At 39.9% G+C, this 19,084-nt stretch overlaps 1 protein-coding gene across 1 annotated transcript in view; it reads right to left on the minus strand.

Annotated features, from left to right (window-relative positions):
- Positions 1-19,084, minus strand: part of LOC128534131 (ribonuclease inhibitor-like) — a 54,789-nt gene that overhangs the window by 3,325 nt on the left and 32,380 nt on the right. The window contains exons 5-9 of the mRNA XM_053508429.1: positions 17,465-17,487; positions 10,918-11,112; positions 10,124-10,297; positions 3,596-3,769; positions 2,690-2,863 (exon numbers count right to left, since the gene is read on the minus strand). Of these exons, the coding sequence (XP_053364404.1) occupies positions 2,690-2,863; positions 3,596-3,769; positions 10,124-10,297; positions 10,918-11,112; positions 17,465-17,487 (740 nt within the window). The remainder of the gene's footprint in view (positions 1-2,689; positions 2,864-3,595; positions 3,770-10,123; positions 10,298-10,917; positions 11,113-17,464; positions 17,488-19,084) is intronic.

The following is a 19,084-nucleotide window of genomic DNA, read 5'->3' on the forward strand; positions in this document are numbered from 1 at the left end:
GGTTGGATCTCTGAAATGTGAAATTAATAGAAAATAAAATAAATCTACATATTGTGTTAAATGTCATATATATTTGTTGTTAGTTGTGTATAATAGACCACTTTTGTGCTGCAGGTAACACGGCCCCGCTGGATACGACCACAGGTATATCTCACACCCGTGGGAAAATTATTTTAACTTACTGCCTTAATAAAGTGCCCAGGGAAGTTTCACTTTTAATCAGCCATGTGTTTAATGAAGAGATGTAGATATGTAGGTTGCTGATGACTAAACTCCATTACAAAACTGCTTTGTAAAAAGATTTAAATTTGAAATCTAGCTTCTTTATTTAAACAAATTCCAACCACCAGTCACATCATACAGTCCACCCAGGTGTCCCTAGTTGATCAGCACGACTAACCTTTTACACACGTGTACATCTTAATAATTCATTTATTAAAATTAAACTGTCAAATTGGACACTTACTTTACATTCTGTACAAATATCATTACAATATACAGAACATACAGAGTTTAGCAGTGTGTGTCAACACTTATTATCTTTGTCAGGTTGGGTGACATTTTGTATAACTTGGGGTCTTGATTTGCCTGATTTAGCTGGTGTCTGTTATATTGTTGATCAGCTCTTTCCCTTATGTCATTTCATTGATTACTCTTAATCATCTGGATTATGCACATATTAAGCATAATGAGCAAGATCACACACTCAAGATGATACTCAGCAAAAAAAGAAACGTCTCTTTTTCAGGACTGTGTATTTCAACAATAATGTTGTAAAAATCCAAATAACTTTACAGATCTTCATTGTAAAGGGTTTAAACAATGTTTTCCATGCATGTTTAATTAACCATAATCAATTAATTAACATGCACCTGTGGAATGGTCGTTAAGACCTTAACAGCTTACAGAAAGTAGGCATTTAAGGTCACAGTTTTAAAAACGCAGGACACTAAAGAGACTTGTCTACCGACTGTGAAAAACACCCAAAGAAAGATGCCCAGGGTCCCTGCTCATCTGCGTGAACGTGCATTAGGCATGCTGCAGGGAGGCATGAGGACCGCTGATGTGGCACGTGTAACAACACCCACACAAGATGGGTACATCCGAATATCACAACAACTGCCCGAGTCACACACAATCCCTCCATCAGTGCTCAGACTGTCCGCAATAGGCAGTCCATGAGGAGGAGATGCACTGCAGTACTTCAAGCAGCTGGTGGCCACCAGATACTGACTGGTACTTTAGATTTTCAGCCTCCCTTCATTCAGGGACACATTGGGAAACATTTTTAGTTTATGTCTTATGGTGTTGACTCTTTTAGTGTTCATACAAATATTTACACGTTAAGTTTACTGAAAGTAAAAACAGTTGAAAGTCAGAGGATGTTTCTTTTTTTTCCTGAGTATATATATATTTTCCCGCTCAGTACCTTAGTCAATGTTACTATTAGAATTTATTCACAAATTTTACATTTTGTCCCTTCACATAGTTTTAAGGTCTACCTCCAGTCTGAAACACAAACGGGTGCCTATTGAAATATTTGAGGTTTGTTTATAGTCATTCTGGTGCTAATGTGTTAGTTTGTTTCTATTATTCTGGCCATAAGAGAGCAGTTATACTGGAGTGTCACGCTGACGTCAGAGTTCCAGTGAAGTTTCATAGAAGAGAGGAGCATTTGAGGGATTTTTAAATCCTGAAGGATCACTGATGGATCTCTAGCAGAGTCCCAGAATGCATTGCTGTTGTACAACAGGTTTGTGTTGTTCTGGAGTTTTTGTCGAAATATGGTGCAAAAACATAAACATATAGTGTTGCGCATAAAAGTTGGAAAAACAATGTTGTGAAGGGAAATAGGATTGTTTTTGTGGCGTCCATCAGCGAGTAGCATGTTTCGACAGAACACCAGCTATGTGATGACAAGCATGACTGTTAGGGAAGGGAATCACTAGTTGAGGGCACCATCTGTAGGATTATAGAGGAACTGCAACATATTACAGACTCAAATGCAAACATATATAAATAATTTTAAAATAAGTATTTACAATAAATCGATTTGGCAGTCAGCATGGCGATACGTATATGAATTGCTACATAAAAGAATCATGATACGTAACTGAATTGATTTATTTATTCTCATCTCTAATGACGTTAGTGGTTAATATCTGTGCAAAATTGAAGCTTTGGAAACAGTTCTGTATGAGCGAAGTGTAAGAACAAAAAGGTTAGAAGACCGGACTAATTAAAGAACTAAAGCATCGTTGTTTTAAGATAAAGAGGAAACAAGTTAAACCCCGCTGGTGGATAATGGGGCAGTGGTGGCTCAAACAGTTACTGATTGGAAGGTCAGGGTTCAAGTTCAACCATCATAGTGTGAAATACACTTTTACTGCCATTATATATTTAATGCATTCTTTGGAAAAAAACTTAAAAAAAAACATATATTATTTTAGTTATCAGTGGTAGGTTTCTCATCTGCCATGCAGAAGGCCTGGTTCTTCAATTCCCAGCCAAACCCCAAACCCCAGCCACTAGATGCAGTGCTGGTCCCAAGCCCGGATATAATGGGAGGGTTACAGCAGGAAGAGCATTGACATTGATAATAAACCTAAAACTTCTGCTTTAGTCTCACTATTAGAGAATGTGTCTTACTGAGGAGCAGGTCATGTGACTCTCAGAGAGATGATCTTACCTCAGTGTCTCCAGTTTACAGAGAGGATTCTCCAGTACAGCACAGAGACACTTCACTCCTGAGTCTCCAACATGATTATAGGACAGATCCAGGTCTCTCAGGTGTGAGGGGTTTGATCTCAGAGCTGAAGTCAGAGCAGGACAGCCTTCATCTGAGACACCACACGACTCCAACCTGTAGACACAATGACACTCTTCACTCTTTTGATCTCAGGCAGAGGAGCAGCTCTGATTTTGCTCTGGTTGTAGACAGTTTGTCTTGTTGTGGACTGAGGAATAGGGAGGCTAAAATGGGATTCAGGATTTTTCTCCACTGGAAGAGCTAGAATCAACACGTCAGGTTTATTTTACTAAAACAGTTATAATAGTTATATAAAAGTTATATCCCAATTACAACTGTACTGTACTGTACATACCTGTCTCTATTCACACAGTAGTATATATGTTAGTGTGTGTGTGTGTGTGTGTGTGTGTGTGTGTGTGTGTGTGGGTGTGCGCGCATGTGAGAAATTTACCTTATTCTGATAATAAGATAAACTAACACATGCAGTGATAAAGTCTATACTCGCTGCTAAACAAAAGAAGAGAAGAAAGTGTAAGAGTTCGACGCGTGCGCACTGAGGGACACGGAGAGCATGAAAAGGAGCCAATCAGAAACAGGTTGTCAGCATGTACCCCCTCCAGCTTCTGATTGGCTGGTACTGTCCCTCCTCTAGCATCTGATTGGAAATTACAGTGTGATCTGAATGCAGGGAAACACATGCACGTGAATCTCCGTCAGAAATGAGATGCGTCTATACATCAATCAAGATCGAGATTTTTTCCCTGATCGTTTATTATTATGACCTGGAGGTGGATTAGATCATGTTTTGGTATTACTGGTTTAATATATATAATATAATCTTACCTCAGTATCTCCAGTTTACAGAGAGGATTCTCCAGTAGAGCAGAGAGACACTTCACTCCTGAGTCTCCTACATGATTATAGGACAGATTCAGCTTTCTCAGGTGTGAGGGGTTTGATCTCAGAGCTGAAGTCAGAGCAGCACAGCCTTCATCTGAGACACCACACGACTCCAACCTGTAGACACAACAACACACTCCATAAACTTTTTCATCTTGCTTTCAGATTTACTTTGAAGATAGTGTGAATGTAAAATGAGTTTATTATTTAGATTGACAGTTTAATTAGTTTCTCTCATCTGTTGTGTGTGATATTAAACCATCAGCAGCTGAAGCTAAAACAGGGAACAGACTGACTATGACCTTTAATCAGAGCAAGACAAAGAGAGTTTCATTTTAGTCTCCAGTGTTGGGGAAGGAATTTAAAAAAGTAATCTACTACAAATTACTAATTACTACTTTAAAATTGTACTTTGATTATGTTACTGATTATTACATGTAAAAAGTAATCAGATTATTAATTACGTTACTTTGAAAACATCTGCATGCGTCTATAATGGGCGTGCGCGCCTCAACATGTCGCTCCTCGCTCACTTTGTAGGCTCCCTACGTACGCGCCCCTATCCCTGCTGCTACAGTATGTCCTCCGGGTGAAGAAATTAAAGTAAGTATAAAAGACTCTACAAGTATAAATCCACTAACATGGCCAGTAGAGCCGCTACTAGTTTGGGAAGTGGATTGATGCAGCCTAGTTTGTACCATAGCAATGATTTATAACCAAAGTTCTTTCTTTGTACGACTTTTTTGGAACAAGCCATTTCTATTTATTTATTTATTTAACGTTCTTTAATTCTCTAATCTTGCTTTCTCAGTTCTTTTTCACATGGTTAATGTCCCCTAGGTCCACTCCATGATATTTAAGACTCTCACTTTAAGTGTCTTCATGCTAAGTTGTTTAGAAGCTTGGTATTGATGGACCAAAGATTTTACTTCTTATCTTAAAAAGCAAAGTTCCTATTGCTAGTGAGTATAGCAAGCTGGACAGACCAGCTCTGACTAATACCCCTATAGACTTAAAAAGGTTCACATAAACCACTGTTAGCTTTCATTGCACTCTCAATGTCACTGTACAGAACCTTGAACACAGCTGTGAAGCCCAGGTTAACCCAGGAGGTTCTTCTTCACCATGAACATGAATCATTTTATATTAACCACTCCCAAAGCTCTCTGTGACAGGAACATTGTTTTGGAACGTGTCCATGTAACTACTTGTCAGCCTAACCTTAACCCTAATCCTAACCCTAGTGTCTTTAGGAAGATTACACTAGCACTGTTCATTCATAAAGCTGACATGATGTTACTGCACCCACTACATTCCCTCCTGCTGAGCAGCGTTCTTACACACTCATTGTACACACAACACTCACACCATGTCAGATTGTTATCCCTTCATGAACACTGGTGTCTGAAATGCACACTTTTCCGGCATGATTTGCAGACTCTACTCCTGTAGCAGAAAGTCTGGGTGCCACAGGTGAAGAATGCCAGCCCCCGACTCCGGCATTAGAGCTCTTACAGCGGGCCGAGTGGGTGACGACTCGGTGGCATACCCGCTCAGTCAAAGCTAACGCTAAGGCTAGCCCACCGGAGCACACCTCCTCCACACTTCACGTGTCCAACAGGTTTTCTCTCCTCAGTGATGCATCCACTGTGAAACCTGAAAGAGCTCTGGTTATAGGAGACTCTTACTGAGGCACATTAAATTAGCCAGGCCTTTAGGGGCTCCAGCAGCAGTGGTTAGGTGTTAGGTAAATTACTAAATTTTATTACCCAACACCAGGAGCCAGAGCACCGAATATAGCAGGTAATCTTAGGGCTCTAGGGCAGCATAGGCTCTCTAAGATAGTGATACATTCAGGAGCTACTGAAATACACCTTCGTCAATCAGAGGTTAGTGAGAGTAACTTTTCAGAGGTGTTTAAATTAGCGGAGGTGATGTCTGATGTCCGATGTCTCTGGCCCCATCCCAATGTTATATGGTGACAGCTTACAGCAGGTTATGGTCACTGAACCGCTGGATGTCCAGGTGGTGCTCCGAAAATAATGTGGGCTTTATAGACAATTGGAAGACCTTTAAGGGCAAAGCTGGCCTGTTAGGGTGGGACGGTGTCCATCCCACTCGGGAAGGTGCTGCTCTCATTTCCTGTACTATAACTCATAGTCTCAGAAGAGGCCCAGTTAAATCGGTGACAATCCAGAGCCCAGGCCAGGGAGCAGACAGACAGGCTAAACCAACCGTCTGCTAGCTGCATAGAGTCGTCACTCAGGGTTCATCATATTAAACATACTGTGTCTGTTCCCCGAGCTAAGCAAAACTTTAGATAGACCCAGAAAGTCTGTTTTAGTAATTTAATTAACATAGATACCACAAATTCAGATCACACTGAATACACGGACAGCACCTCTGATCTGAAGCTAGGACTGTTTAATATTAGATCTCTCACATCTAAAGCAGTTATTGTTAATGAAACTATCACAGATCAGGAGTTTGATTTACTCTGTTTAACAGAAACCTGGATTAAACAGGACGAGTATGTAGCTCTAAATGAAGCTAGTCCTCCTGGATACAGCTACATACACCAGCCTCGGCTAACTGGTAGAGGAGGAGGCGTCACAGTTATTCACAATGATAATCTGACTATCGTACAAAAGCGTGGACACAAATTTAAATTCCTTTCAGTAACGTCGACATAACTAGTCAGAGAGAGGCTCCTTTCACACTAGAGATTCAGGCATGAATGTGTGTATGATGATCTTACCACAGACTATGCGGTTTACAGAGAGGATTCTCCAGGACAGTGGAAAGAGACTTCATTCCTGAGTCTCCTACATTATTCTTCGACAGATCCAGGTCTCTCAGGTGTGAGGGGTTTGATCTCAGAGATGAAATCAGAGCAGCACAGCCTTCATCTGAGACACCACAATCATGCAACCTGTAGAGAAACACAATGACACACTCTTCATTAACAGATGTTTATATTGGCTTAGGATTTACTTTAAAAAAAAAGTGTTTTTAAATGTGTTTTTAAGAAGCTTTTAAAATCTTTCATTTTAGAAAAGGATATACACCGTTTTGTTTTTTTTACAGCTTTTTGCTCCAACTTATAAATTTGGTCAATAAAGAGCAAGACGGAGGTGACTGTGGTGTATGTGGTACATACCTGTCTCTATTCACACAGTAGTATATATGTTAGTGTGTGTGTGTGTGTGTGTGTGTGTGTGTGTGTGTGTGTGTGTGTGTGTGTGTGTGCGCGCATGTGAGAAATTTACCTTATTCTGATAATAAGATAAACTAACACATGCAGTGATAAAGTCTATACTCGCTGCTAAACGAAAGAAGAGAAGAAAGTGTAAGAGTTTGACGCGTGCGCACTGAGGGACACGGAGAGCATGAAAAGGAGCCAATCAGAAACAGGTTGTCAGCATGTACCCCCTCCAGCTTCTGATTGGCTGGTACTGTCCCTCCTCTAGCATCTGATTGGATGAAATTACAGTGTGATCTGAATGCAGGGAAACACATGCACGTGAATCTCCGTCAGAAATGAGATGCGTCTATACATCAATCAAGATCAAGATTTTTTTCCTGATCGTTTATTATTATGACCTGGAGGTGGATTAGATCATGTTTTGGTATTACTGGTTTAATATATATAATATAATCTTACCTCAGTGTCTCCAGTTTACAGAGAGGATTCTCCAGTAGAGCAGAGAGACACTTCATTCCTGAGTCTCCTACATTATTCTTCGACAGATCCAGGTCTCTCAGGTGTGAGGGGTTTGATCTCAGAGCTGAAGTCAGAGCAGCACAGCCTTCATCTGAGACACCACACGACTCCAACCTGTAGACACAACAACACACTCCATAAACTTTTTCATCTTGCTTTCAGATTTACTTTGAAGATAGTGTGAATGTAAAATGAGTTTATTATTTAGATTGACAGTTTAATTAGTTTCTCTCATCTGTTGTGTGTGATATTAAACCATCAGCAGCTGAAGCTAAAACAGGGAACAGACTGACTATGACCTTTAATCAGAGCAAGACAAAGAGAGTTTCATTTTAGTCTCCAGTGTTGGGGAAGGAATTTAAAAAAGTAATCTACTACAAATTACTAATTACTACTTTAAAATTGTACTTTGATTATGTTACTGATTATTACATGTAAAAAGTAATCAGATTATTAATTACGTTACTTTGAAAACATCTGCATGTGTCTATAATGGGCGTGCGCGCCTCAACATGTTGTCACTCCTCGTTCACTCCGTAGGCTCCCCTATCCCTGCTGCTACAGTATGTCCTCCAGGTGAAGAAATTAAAGTAAGTATAAAAGACTCTACAAGTATAAATCCACTAACATGGCCTGTAGAGCCGCTACTAGTTTGGGAAGTGGATTGATGCAGCCTAGTTTGTACCATAGCAATGATTTATAACCAAAGTTCTTTCTTTGTACGACTTTTTTGGAACAAGCCATTTCTATTTATTTATTTATTTAACGTTCTTTAATTCTCTAATCTTGCTTTCTCAGTTCTTTTTCACATGGTTAATGTCCCCTAGGTCCACTCCCAGATATTTAAGACTCTCCCTTCAAGTTCTTCATGCTAAGTGGTTTAGAAGCTTGGTATTGATAGACCAAAGGTTTTACTTTTTATCTTAAACAGCTAAGGTTCTATGGCTAGTGAGTATAGCAAGCTGGACAGACCAGCTCTGACTAATACCCCTATAGACTTAAAAAGGTTCACATAAACCACTGTTAGCTTTCATTGCACTCTCAATGTCACTGTACAGAACCTTGAACACAGCTGTGAAGCCCAGGTTAACCCAGGAGGTTCTTCTTCACCATGAACATGAATCATTTTATATTAACCACTCCCAAAGCTCTCTGTGACAGGAACATTGTTTTGGAACGTGTCCATGTAACTACTTGTCAGCCTAACCTTAACCCTAATCCTAACCCTAGTGTCTTTAGGAAGATTACACTAGCACTGTTCATTCATGAAGCTGACATTATGTTCCTGCACCCACTACATTCCCTCCTGCTGAGCAGCGTTCTTACACACTCATTGTACACACAACACTCACACCATGTCAGATTGTTATCCCTTCATGAACACTGGTGTCTGAAATGAACACTTTTCCGGCATGATTTGCAGACTCCACTCCTGTAGCAGAAAGTCTGGGTGCCACAGGTGAAGAATGCCAGCCCCCGACTCCGGCATTAGAGCTCTTACAGCGGGCCGAGTGGGTGATGACTCGGTGGCATACCCGCTCAGTCAAAGCTAACGCTAAGGCTAGCCCACCGGAGCACACCTCCTCCACACTTCACATGTCCAACAGGTTTTCTCTCCTCAGTGATGCATCCACTGTGAAACCTGAAAGAGCTCTGGTTATAGGAGACTCTTACTGAGGCACATTAAATTAGCCAGACCTTTAGGGGTTCAGCAGCAGTGGTTAGGTGTTAGGTAATTAAATTACTAAATTTTATTACCCAACACCAGGAGCCAGAGCACCGAATATAGCAGGTAATCTTAGGGCTCTAGGGCAGCATAGGCTCTCTAAGATAGTGATACATTCAGGAGCTACTGATATACACCATCGTCAATCAGAGGTTAGTGAGAGTAACTTTTCAGAGGTGTTTAAATTAGCGGAGGTGATGTCTGATGTCCGATGTCTCTGGCCCCATCCCAATGTTATATGGTGACAGCTTACAGCAGGTTATGGTCACTGAACCGCTGGATGTCCAGGTGGTGCTCCGAAAATAATGTGGGCTTTATAGATAACTGGAAGACCTTTAAGGGCAAAGCTGGCCTGTTAGGGTGGGACGGTGTCCATCCCACTCGGGAAGGTGCTGCTCTCATTTCCTGTAGTATAGCTCATAGTCTCAGAAGAGGCCCAGTTAAATCGGTGACAATCCAGAGCCCAGGCCAGGGAGCAGACAGACAGGCTAAACCAACCGTCTGCTAGCTGCATAGAGTCGTCACTCAGGGTTCATCATATTAAACATACTGTGTCTGTTCCCCGAGCTAAGCAAAACTTTAGATAGACCCAGAAAGTCTGTTTTAGTAATTTAATTAACATAGATACCACAAATTCAGATCATAATGAACACACAGCCAGCACCTCTGATCTGAAGCTAGGACTGTTAAATATTAGATCTCTCACATCTAAAGCAGTTATTGTTAATGAAACTATCACAGATCAGGAGTTTGATTTACTCTGTTTAACAGAAACCTGGATTAAACAGGATGAGTATGTAGCTCTAAATGAAGCTAGTCCTCCTGGATACAGCTACATACACCAGCCTCGGCTAACTGGTAGAGGAGGAGGCGTCACAGTTATTCACAATGATAATCTGACTATCGTACAAAAGTGTGGACACAAATTTAAATTCCTTTCAGTAACGTCGACATAACTAGTCAGAGAGAGGCTCCTTTCACACTAGAGATTCAGGCATGAATGTGAGTATGATGATCTTACCACAGACTATGCGGTTTACAGAGAGGATTCTCCAGTACAGTGGAAAGAAACTTCATTCCTGAGTCTCCTACATTATTCTTCGACAGATCCAGGTCTCTCAGGTGTGAGGGGTTTGATCTCAGAGATGAAATCAGAGCAGCACAGCCTTCATCTGAGACACCACAATCATGCAACCTGTAGAGAAACACAATGACACACTCTTCATCAACAGATGTTTATATTGGCTTAGGATTTACTTTTAAAAAAAAGTGTTTTTAAATGTGTTTTTAAGAAGCTTTTAAAATCGTTCATTTTAGAAAAGGATATACACCGTTTTGTTTTTTTTACAGCTTTTTGCTCCAACTTATAAATTTGGTCAATAAAGAGCAAGACGGAGGTGACTGTGGTGAGGACAAAGCTCCCCGAGATGGCATGAGGAAGAAACCACTGAGAGGAACCAGACTTAGAAAAGAACCAATGCATATTTGGGTGATACCAGAGAGTGCGACAATAAATAATTCCTGCTATGTTAGATGATCAAAACGGTTTAGTCTCAAAACTCCTCATAGCTAAAATGTCCAAAGCTATTTTTAAGGTTAATATGTGAAACTATCCTAAATAAAGTGGGAAGGCGAGCAAGAGGGTTGTTCTGAACATTTTCTCCAAAAAATCAAATAGTAAGCAGCGTCAACTGGCCCATGGGGGAAATCTGGGTGTGAGTGATGTTGAACCTAAAACCTCTGCTTCAGTCTCACTGTTAGAGAATGTGTGTTACTGAGGAGCAGGTCATGTGACTCTCAGAGAGATGATCTTACCTCAGATTCTCCACTTTAAAGTGAGGATTCGCCAGTACAACAGAGAGATCCTTCACTACTGAGTCTTCCACTTTATTCCTGGACAGATCGAGTGTTTCCAGGGTCAGATGCACTTCTCTCAGTCCTGAGGATTCTGAGCTGAACAGTGACACCAGAGCTGACACACCGTTCACTCCAACTGAACCACAACTGATTCTGGGAAAAAATAAAAGGGACTAACATTATTTGTGATTGTATAAATAGGTTTAAATCATTTTAATTTCACATCATTATTCATTATTATCATTATCACCAATTATTATTTTCACATCATTTAAATCTGTAAAGGGTCGACTTTTATTGATGTCACTTACAATATCCACTAAACCTTGTGCTTTTGTAAAAATAAAATAAACAGGATTCGCTTTCAGTCGTCTCAGTCTCCAGCAATATCTTTCTGAAACACGTCGCTAAAATGAACTCAAACTCTACAAATACTGCACACACACACGTGAAATATATCTATAGAAAGATTCACTTAAATGTGTCTAACTTTAAATTAAACTTCAGTCAGAAATAAATATTCAGTTTATTTAATCCGTATGAATCCAAGAAGGGGTACAATCTAATGACCACGCCCCTAACACACACACACACATTTACATTTAGGCATTTGGCAGACGCTCTTATCCAGAGCGACTTACATTTTTATCTCATTACACATCTGAGCAGTTGAGGGTTAAGGGCCTTGCTCAAGGGCCCAACAGTGGCAACTTGGTGGTTGTGGGGTTTAACCCATGGATCTTCCAAACCGTAGCCCAATGCCTTAACCACTGAGTTACCCCTGTCCACACACACACTTACACACACACACACAGATTGAGTTTTCTGAGTGTTTGGAAGATGTTGCGCTCTACAGAATGTTCTGGAAAGTGGGAGGAGTTTAGCTTTTCCTCAGAACAACACTGACTCAGACAGAGAATGTGTGTGTTTTAAAGATTGTTTTTTGCTCCAGCTGATGTTTAAAGTGGATGGACACAGGATAAGTCTCCACGATAAGTGTGTGTGTGTGTGTGTGTGTGTGTGTGTGTGTGTGAGAGAGTGTATGTGTAGCTACAGTAAAAGGGAGATGAGGAATGACTCCCGCTCTCTTCTTTCTTATTTAAGGGGGCTACTGTGTGGGACGACTTTCTCTCTCTTACACACACACACACACACACACACACCAGAAACACTGCTTTATCAGGAAACTTAACAAGAAAGGTTACTTTGCGACAATGACAATTGTTAAAAGCGCTTTTACAAATACAATTACATTGAATTGAATAAATGATCAGTCTTACACATTTTCAACATTTATCTGAAGAGATAAGTGATGTGTTAATGACTTATTTGTTGTGGACTGAGGAACACACACCAAGTCATTAGAATGTCTTTCACTTACATTCTCAACAGAATCTATCAGAATTAACACAATGATTTATTCAGTATTGACCAGAACAAATGTGTCTGTGTTTAATTAATACACAATGTGTTTATTATTATGACCTGGTGGATCATTAGACAGTTCGATTATTAATATTTTAAAATGTGATCTTACTTCAGTCTCTCCAGTTTACAGAGAGGATTCTCCAGTACAGCACAGAGACACTTCACTCCTGAGTCTCCTACATTATTACAGGACAGATCCAGGTCTCTCAGGTGTAAGGGGTTTGATCTCAGAGCTGAAGTCAGAGCAGCACAGCCTTCATCTGAGACACCACAATTATACAACCTGTAGAGACACAATGACACACACTTTATCAACAGATTTTAATCCTGGTTTAAGACTTACTTTAAAGACGATGTGGTTATAAAATGAGCTCATTATTCACATTGACATGGAGATTTAATATTCAACATACAAAGAACTTTATAAATCTCACAGGGAAATTGCTTAAATATCACCTGATTATTCTAATTAACAATGTAATTTAAATGATCAGACTAAGTGGTATATTTATTTTCTCTTATCCATCGTATATAGATTTATTTTAATGCAGAATCAAGAAAGTAAACGCCAGAAAACTGTGTGAATAACAAATACTAGCATGAATGAAAAGATATGATGTAAAAGGTATAAAACATTCATTAAAAATAAACATTCACATCTGTTTTAAATCAGATGACCTGGTAATAATTTATTGGTAAATAAAATGTTCCTGAATTATAAAACTCATGAAGTGTAAAAATGTCTACAAATTGAGTTCATCAGCTTCTGCAGGTTTAACTTCACAGAGAATAAAAGTTCTACAGGAGAATGAGATGAAAACAGAGGATCAGAGGTGCTGAGCTTTTTGTGCATTTTAAAAAGGATCTGACAAAAAGTGTGTAATAATTAGAAGTGTTTTCAGTTTTACATGTTATTTTGTCCTCGTCTCTAAACCAGGTGTACATTAGCAGCGTGTGTGTTGGAAGCAGGTCCCAGGTCTCCAGTGTTCATGAGAACTTGAGCTACTTTTGACTCACCAGTGTGGACTGATTGTAGTTCTGACATTTTTTGTACAGTAATTATATTATCTGATCATACACACTAATAAGAACCTTTTAGCTTTGATTACAAAGTGTAATGTGGTGTCCAGATAAAGTGCAAAAATGATTTCTCATGCTCCCTAAACCCTGCTTTTACCATCTAGTCACTCAATCTACTGGTTAAGGTGTTAGACTAATGATCAGAAGGTCTCAGGTTCAAACCCCAACACCACCAAGTTGCCACTGTTGGGCCCTTAAGCAAAGCCTTAACCATCAACTGCTCAGATGTGCATTGACAAAAATTTTTAAGATGCTCTCTATAAGTTTTCTGTCAAATACCATAAATGAAAATGTAATGTAAATCTGAGTCCTGGAATATGGCCGTACCATCAGGAAGAAAAACTCCATAAATGTGATAACCTGTTACTTAGTCTAAACATGAGTAACTGATCAACCCCAGATCATAACACTGTCTCCAGAGGTTTGTACAGTGGACACTATGCATGATGGGAGCATCGCTTAATGCGCTTCCCTTCTTACCCTGACACGATCCTAACACTATCCTGATCTTATTTAGTTTCTCCCGTATACAGTCTGCAATATTAAACAAACCGCAGCTGTTCTTGCCTGTGAATTTTAATCTTTAATCTGAGATAGAGAGAGAGAGACAGACAGACAGAAGTGTCTGGGGTAAAGGAGAGGATTTTTATCTCTGTGCAACATTAAATAATGTTAGAACACAGATGAAACAAAAAAAAAAATCCAAAACAGCATAAAGACTATTTATTTAATAAAGATTCAGATGATCTAAAATACAGTGACATTTCCAGAAACTGGTTTTATTTCCTAACCTGGAAATCAGTTTATTAGAACTAAAGAGAAAAGTACAATTTCATTATAAAGGGAATAAATTGCAATAACTACCTGGACTCCATATTTACATCAATTCACATCAACTGTTATACTGAACTGCCTGCCACCTAACACACGGTATGAATGCAGATCAATTCCTGCTCTCTGTTTCACCCAGATGAGGATGGTTTCCCTGTTGAGTCTGGTTCCTCTCAAGGTTTCTTCCTATTACCATCTCAGGGAGTTTTTCCTTGCCACTGTTACCCTCGACTCGTTCATCAGGGACTATCTGACCATTTTGATTCATACACACTCACATTCCATACAGACTTAAATCATTCTTTTGATTGTGTAAAGCTGCTTTGCGACAATGACAATTGTTAAAAGCGCTATACAAATAAAATTAAATTGAATTGAATAAATGATCAGTCTTACACGTTTTCAACATTTATCTGAAGAGATAAGTGATGTGTTAATGACTTATTTGTTGTGGACTGAGGAACACACACCAAGTCATTAGAATGTCTTTCACTTACATTCTCAACAGAATCTATCAGAATTAACACAATGATTTATTCAGTATTGACCAGAACAAATGTGTCTGTGTTTAATTAATACACAATGTGTTTATTATTATGACCTGGTGGATCATTAGACAGTTCGATTATTAATATTTTAAAATGTGATCTTACTTCAGTCTCTCCAGTTTACAGAGAGGATTCTCCAGTAGAACAGAGAGACACTTCACTCCTGAGTCTCCTACATGATTACAGGACAGATCCAGGTCTCTCAGGTGTGAGGGGTTTGATCTCAGAGCTGAAGTCAGAGCAGCACAGCCTTTAACTGAGACATCACACGACTCCAACCTGTACAGACACAATGACACACACTTTATCAACAGATCTTAATCTTGGTTTAAGACTTACTTTAAAAATGATGTGTTTGTAAAATGAGCTCATTAATTGACATGGAGATTTAATATCATTTGATTAACAAATAAATTCATAATATCATAAATTAAAAGATACACCACAAAAACTATAAGAAACGTATTTTAAAGAAAATTAACATTCATGTCTATTTTAAGCCAGAACACTTGGTGATAATTTGTTGGTAAATTATTTTTCCTAAATTATTAAACACATGGAGTGCAACAAATGTTCATAAATTAAGTTCATCAGCTTCTGCGGACTTAACTTTACCTAAAATAAAAATTCTATAGGAAAATTATATAAAAACAAAAAATCAGAGGTGCTGAGCCTTTAGTGCATTTTAAAGTGTGTCTGGTTACATATTTAAGTTCTATTTGTGACATACACAGTCATAAACAGTACGATATGCAGTGAAATGCTTAGATGACCGCCCGTGACCTTAAAATGTAAAAACAGTTAACAAGAGATAAATAGAACAAAATATTATAATATAAAGAAATATATTAAAAAAAAGCATGAGTGTCCATTACTGTGTAGTGTGCAAAAATGCAGAGTGGTTTAGTCCTGTATAATGTCTATAACTGTGAATTGTGCAATGTGCAAAGACGCAGAGATTGTTTAGTCCTCAGTAGTGATCTGGTTGAGAGACCTTATTGCCTGCGGGAAGAAGCTCCTCCTTAGTCTCTCTGTGTTGGCCTTCAGGGAGCGGAATCGCTTCCCTGACCGCAACAGAGAGAACAGTCCATTGTTGGGATGGCTGAGGTCCTTTACGATCTTCCTGGCCTTGGTCCAGCACCGCTTACTGTGGATCGAGTGCAGGTCAGGGAGCTCGGAGCGGATGATGCGCTCAGCTGATCGCACCACCCTCTGTAGAGCTCGTCTGTCCTGCATGGTGCTGTTCCCGAACCAGATTGAGATGTTTCCCGTCAGGATGCTCTCTATGGTGCAGGAGTAGAAGTTCCTGAGCACCTTAGAGGGCAGTCTGAAGTCTCTTAAGCGTCTGAGGTGGTAGAGATGCTGTCGGGCCTTTTTTACCACAGTGTTGATGTGACAGGACCATGACAGGTCCTGCATGATGTGAACACCGAGGTATTTGAAGCTGCCCACTCTCTCCACTGGGCTCTCGTTGATGACGGAGGTCTGGAAGTTTCTCTCCTGCTTAGTGCTGAAGTCCACTATCAACTCCTTTGTCTTACTCACGTTTAGAAGGAGGTTGTTTCTCCGGCACCGGTTCTCCGGATTCCTAATCTCCTTCAGGTAGGCCGACTCGTTGTTATCAGAGATCAGGCTCACCACGACGGTGTCATCAGCAGACTGAAGTACAGCAGGGGACTTGAACACAACCCTGGGGGGCTCCAGTGCTGAGAGTGAGGGATGAGACATGTCCACCCATCCTTACTAGTTGTGGTCTGCCAGTTAGGAAATTAGAGATCCACTGGCACAGAGATAAATTGAGTCCCAGGTGTGGCCGGTAAAGAAGAAATTATAATGTCCTTGACCAGCCGCTCAAAGCATTTCATCACTACTGAGGAGAGGTTGAATATCTCTGTGATCACAGGTGCTAGCTGGTTTGCGCAGGCTCTGAGGACTCGACCTGAGATGCCGTCTGGTCCTGCTGATTTCCTGGCGTTCACTCTTCTGAAGGCTCTCCTCACGTCATGCTCGGAGATGATGAACGCGTTTCCGGTGCTGGCAGTGTCTTCCTGTCTGCAGCCGTTAGCGCCGCTAGCATGAGCATCGCTATCGTCTTTAGCTGCAGCCTCGAAGCCAAAGACATGTCCGCATTCATCATACTGGATGTTGGTGCTTTATAGTCCGTTATTGTTGATTCTGCCTTATTTAATAAGGTGTGTGAGATTAGCACTCGTCAGTTTTACATGTTATTTTGTCCTTCTCTCTAAACCAGGCGTACATTAGCAGCGTGTGTGTTGGGAGCAGGTGCCAGGTCCCCAGTTTTCATGAGAGCTACTTCTGACTCACCAGTGTGGACTGATTTCTCTCTGTGGGGACTATACAGTCTTTGTAACAAAATCTAACAGCATTCACACACTTTAGTGAGAAGATCAGACTGTCAGTAATCAGACTTTTTATTCTAATTTATGTTCTTAAAATAGAATCTTACTTCAGTCTCTCCAGTTTACAGTGAGGATTCTCCAGTAGAACAGAGAGACACTTCACGTCTGAGTCTCCTAGTTTATTCCCTGACAGATCCAGGTCTCTCAGGTGTGAGGGGTTTGATCTCAGAGCTGAATTCAGAGCAACACAGCCTTCACCTGAGACACCACAACACTCCAACCTGTAGAGACACAATGACACACACTTCATCAACAGATTATCTTGGTTTAAGACTTACTTTAAAGTGGAGCAGGTCCCAGGTCCCCAGTGTTCATGAGAACTTAAGCTACTTTTGACTCACCAGTCTGGACTGATTTCTTTGCAGTTGTGATATTTTATGTACATTATTTTAATTGTAAACCTGCACTGTGATCTCCTCTCATACACACACCTGTTGATCCTGTTCTCACCTTCAGCTTTGTGTTTCTGTCTGACTGTGTTTGAGTCAGTGAGATTATTTATAGGTATTCTTTATTTATAACAAAATGTTAAATAGTACAAGACCATTTTGTTTTATCTTAGTGACAAAACTATTGAAGAAATTCAATAGACAAATGACTATAAAAATCATACACACTATTTTGTACAATCCATTATTTCGCTTAAGTGCCTTTAGCTTTGATTATAATACACAATGTGGTGTTTAGTTCATGTTTAAAAATGATTCTTTATGCTCCCAGAACCACTCTTTTAAAAATTGAGTCCTGAAACCCAGATTATAACTTGAAGCCTTTTTTTCTGATTAGCCTCCCTGATCTCTTAAGGCTACACAGCTGTTTAGTCCCAATCCCTTGGATTGTCCTCACATTGTGTGTGTGAACATGTTCTTGCTTTCACTATTAAACATAGCTGCGGGTTCTACTATTGTTTTTTATTATTTGTTTTCACTACGGTGGTGTAGTGGTTAAGCACTGTCGCCTTGCAGGGTCCGGGTTCGATGCCCGGCCAGGGTCGATTCCCGTCTGTGTGCATGGAGTTTGCATGTTCTCCCCGTGCTTGGTGAATTTCCTCCAGGTACTCTGGTTTCCTTTCACAGTCCAAAGACCTGCAGATTAGGCTAACTGGCGTTCCCGAATTGCCCATGGTGTGTGATTGAGTGTGTGAGTGTGTGTGTGTGTGAGTGTGTGTGTGTGAGCCCTGCGAAGGATTGGCACTCAGTCCAGGGTGTACCCCGCCTCGTGCCCTATATCTCCTGGGATAGGCTCCAGGCCCCTCGTGACCCTGAATACAGGATAAAGTGGTAAAGACGATGAGTGAGTGTTTTCACCAAGTGTTTAAGTGATCTCCCAACACACTCATTCAAGATATTTTTCTGACTGCATTTATTTCTCAGAGATGTTGGTTCACTACGACCCTTTCAGGTTTTAATAATGCATTGGACAGTTCTTAACCCAATTTTAGTAGTTTCAGCTCGTCCTTAGTTGTTTTCTTTGCTTGTCCAGAGTGTCACAAGGAGACGAGTTCATTTACAATCACTCTCATCAACTCATTTGTGACATTTTGTAGACTCAGTCTGACTCCCTGTCTTCTAACTTCACATGAATTTTATATCAACACTTTACTGAAAATAAAACACCTTTTAAACCTCTCTATTTTATATAATCTAAAAATATCAGATTATATAAAATATATTGACATTCCGCGAGATGTTAAAGATTTGTCAATAAATTATTACAAATGTCAATAAAGGTTTTATTTACTAATCTGGTAATCTGATATCTTGAGAGAAATGTACAAATTAATGTTAAAGGGATTAACAAATCATTCTTATACGTTTG

The sequence above is a fragment of the Clarias gariepinus genome, chromosome 12, assembly GCF_024256425.1.
Source record: "Clarias gariepinus isolate MV-2021 ecotype Netherlands chromosome 12, CGAR_prim_01v2, whole genome shotgun sequence".
In the NCBI taxonomy this organism is placed as follows: domain Eukaryota; kingdom Metazoa; phylum Chordata; class Actinopteri; order Siluriformes; family Clariidae; genus Clarias; species Clarias gariepinus.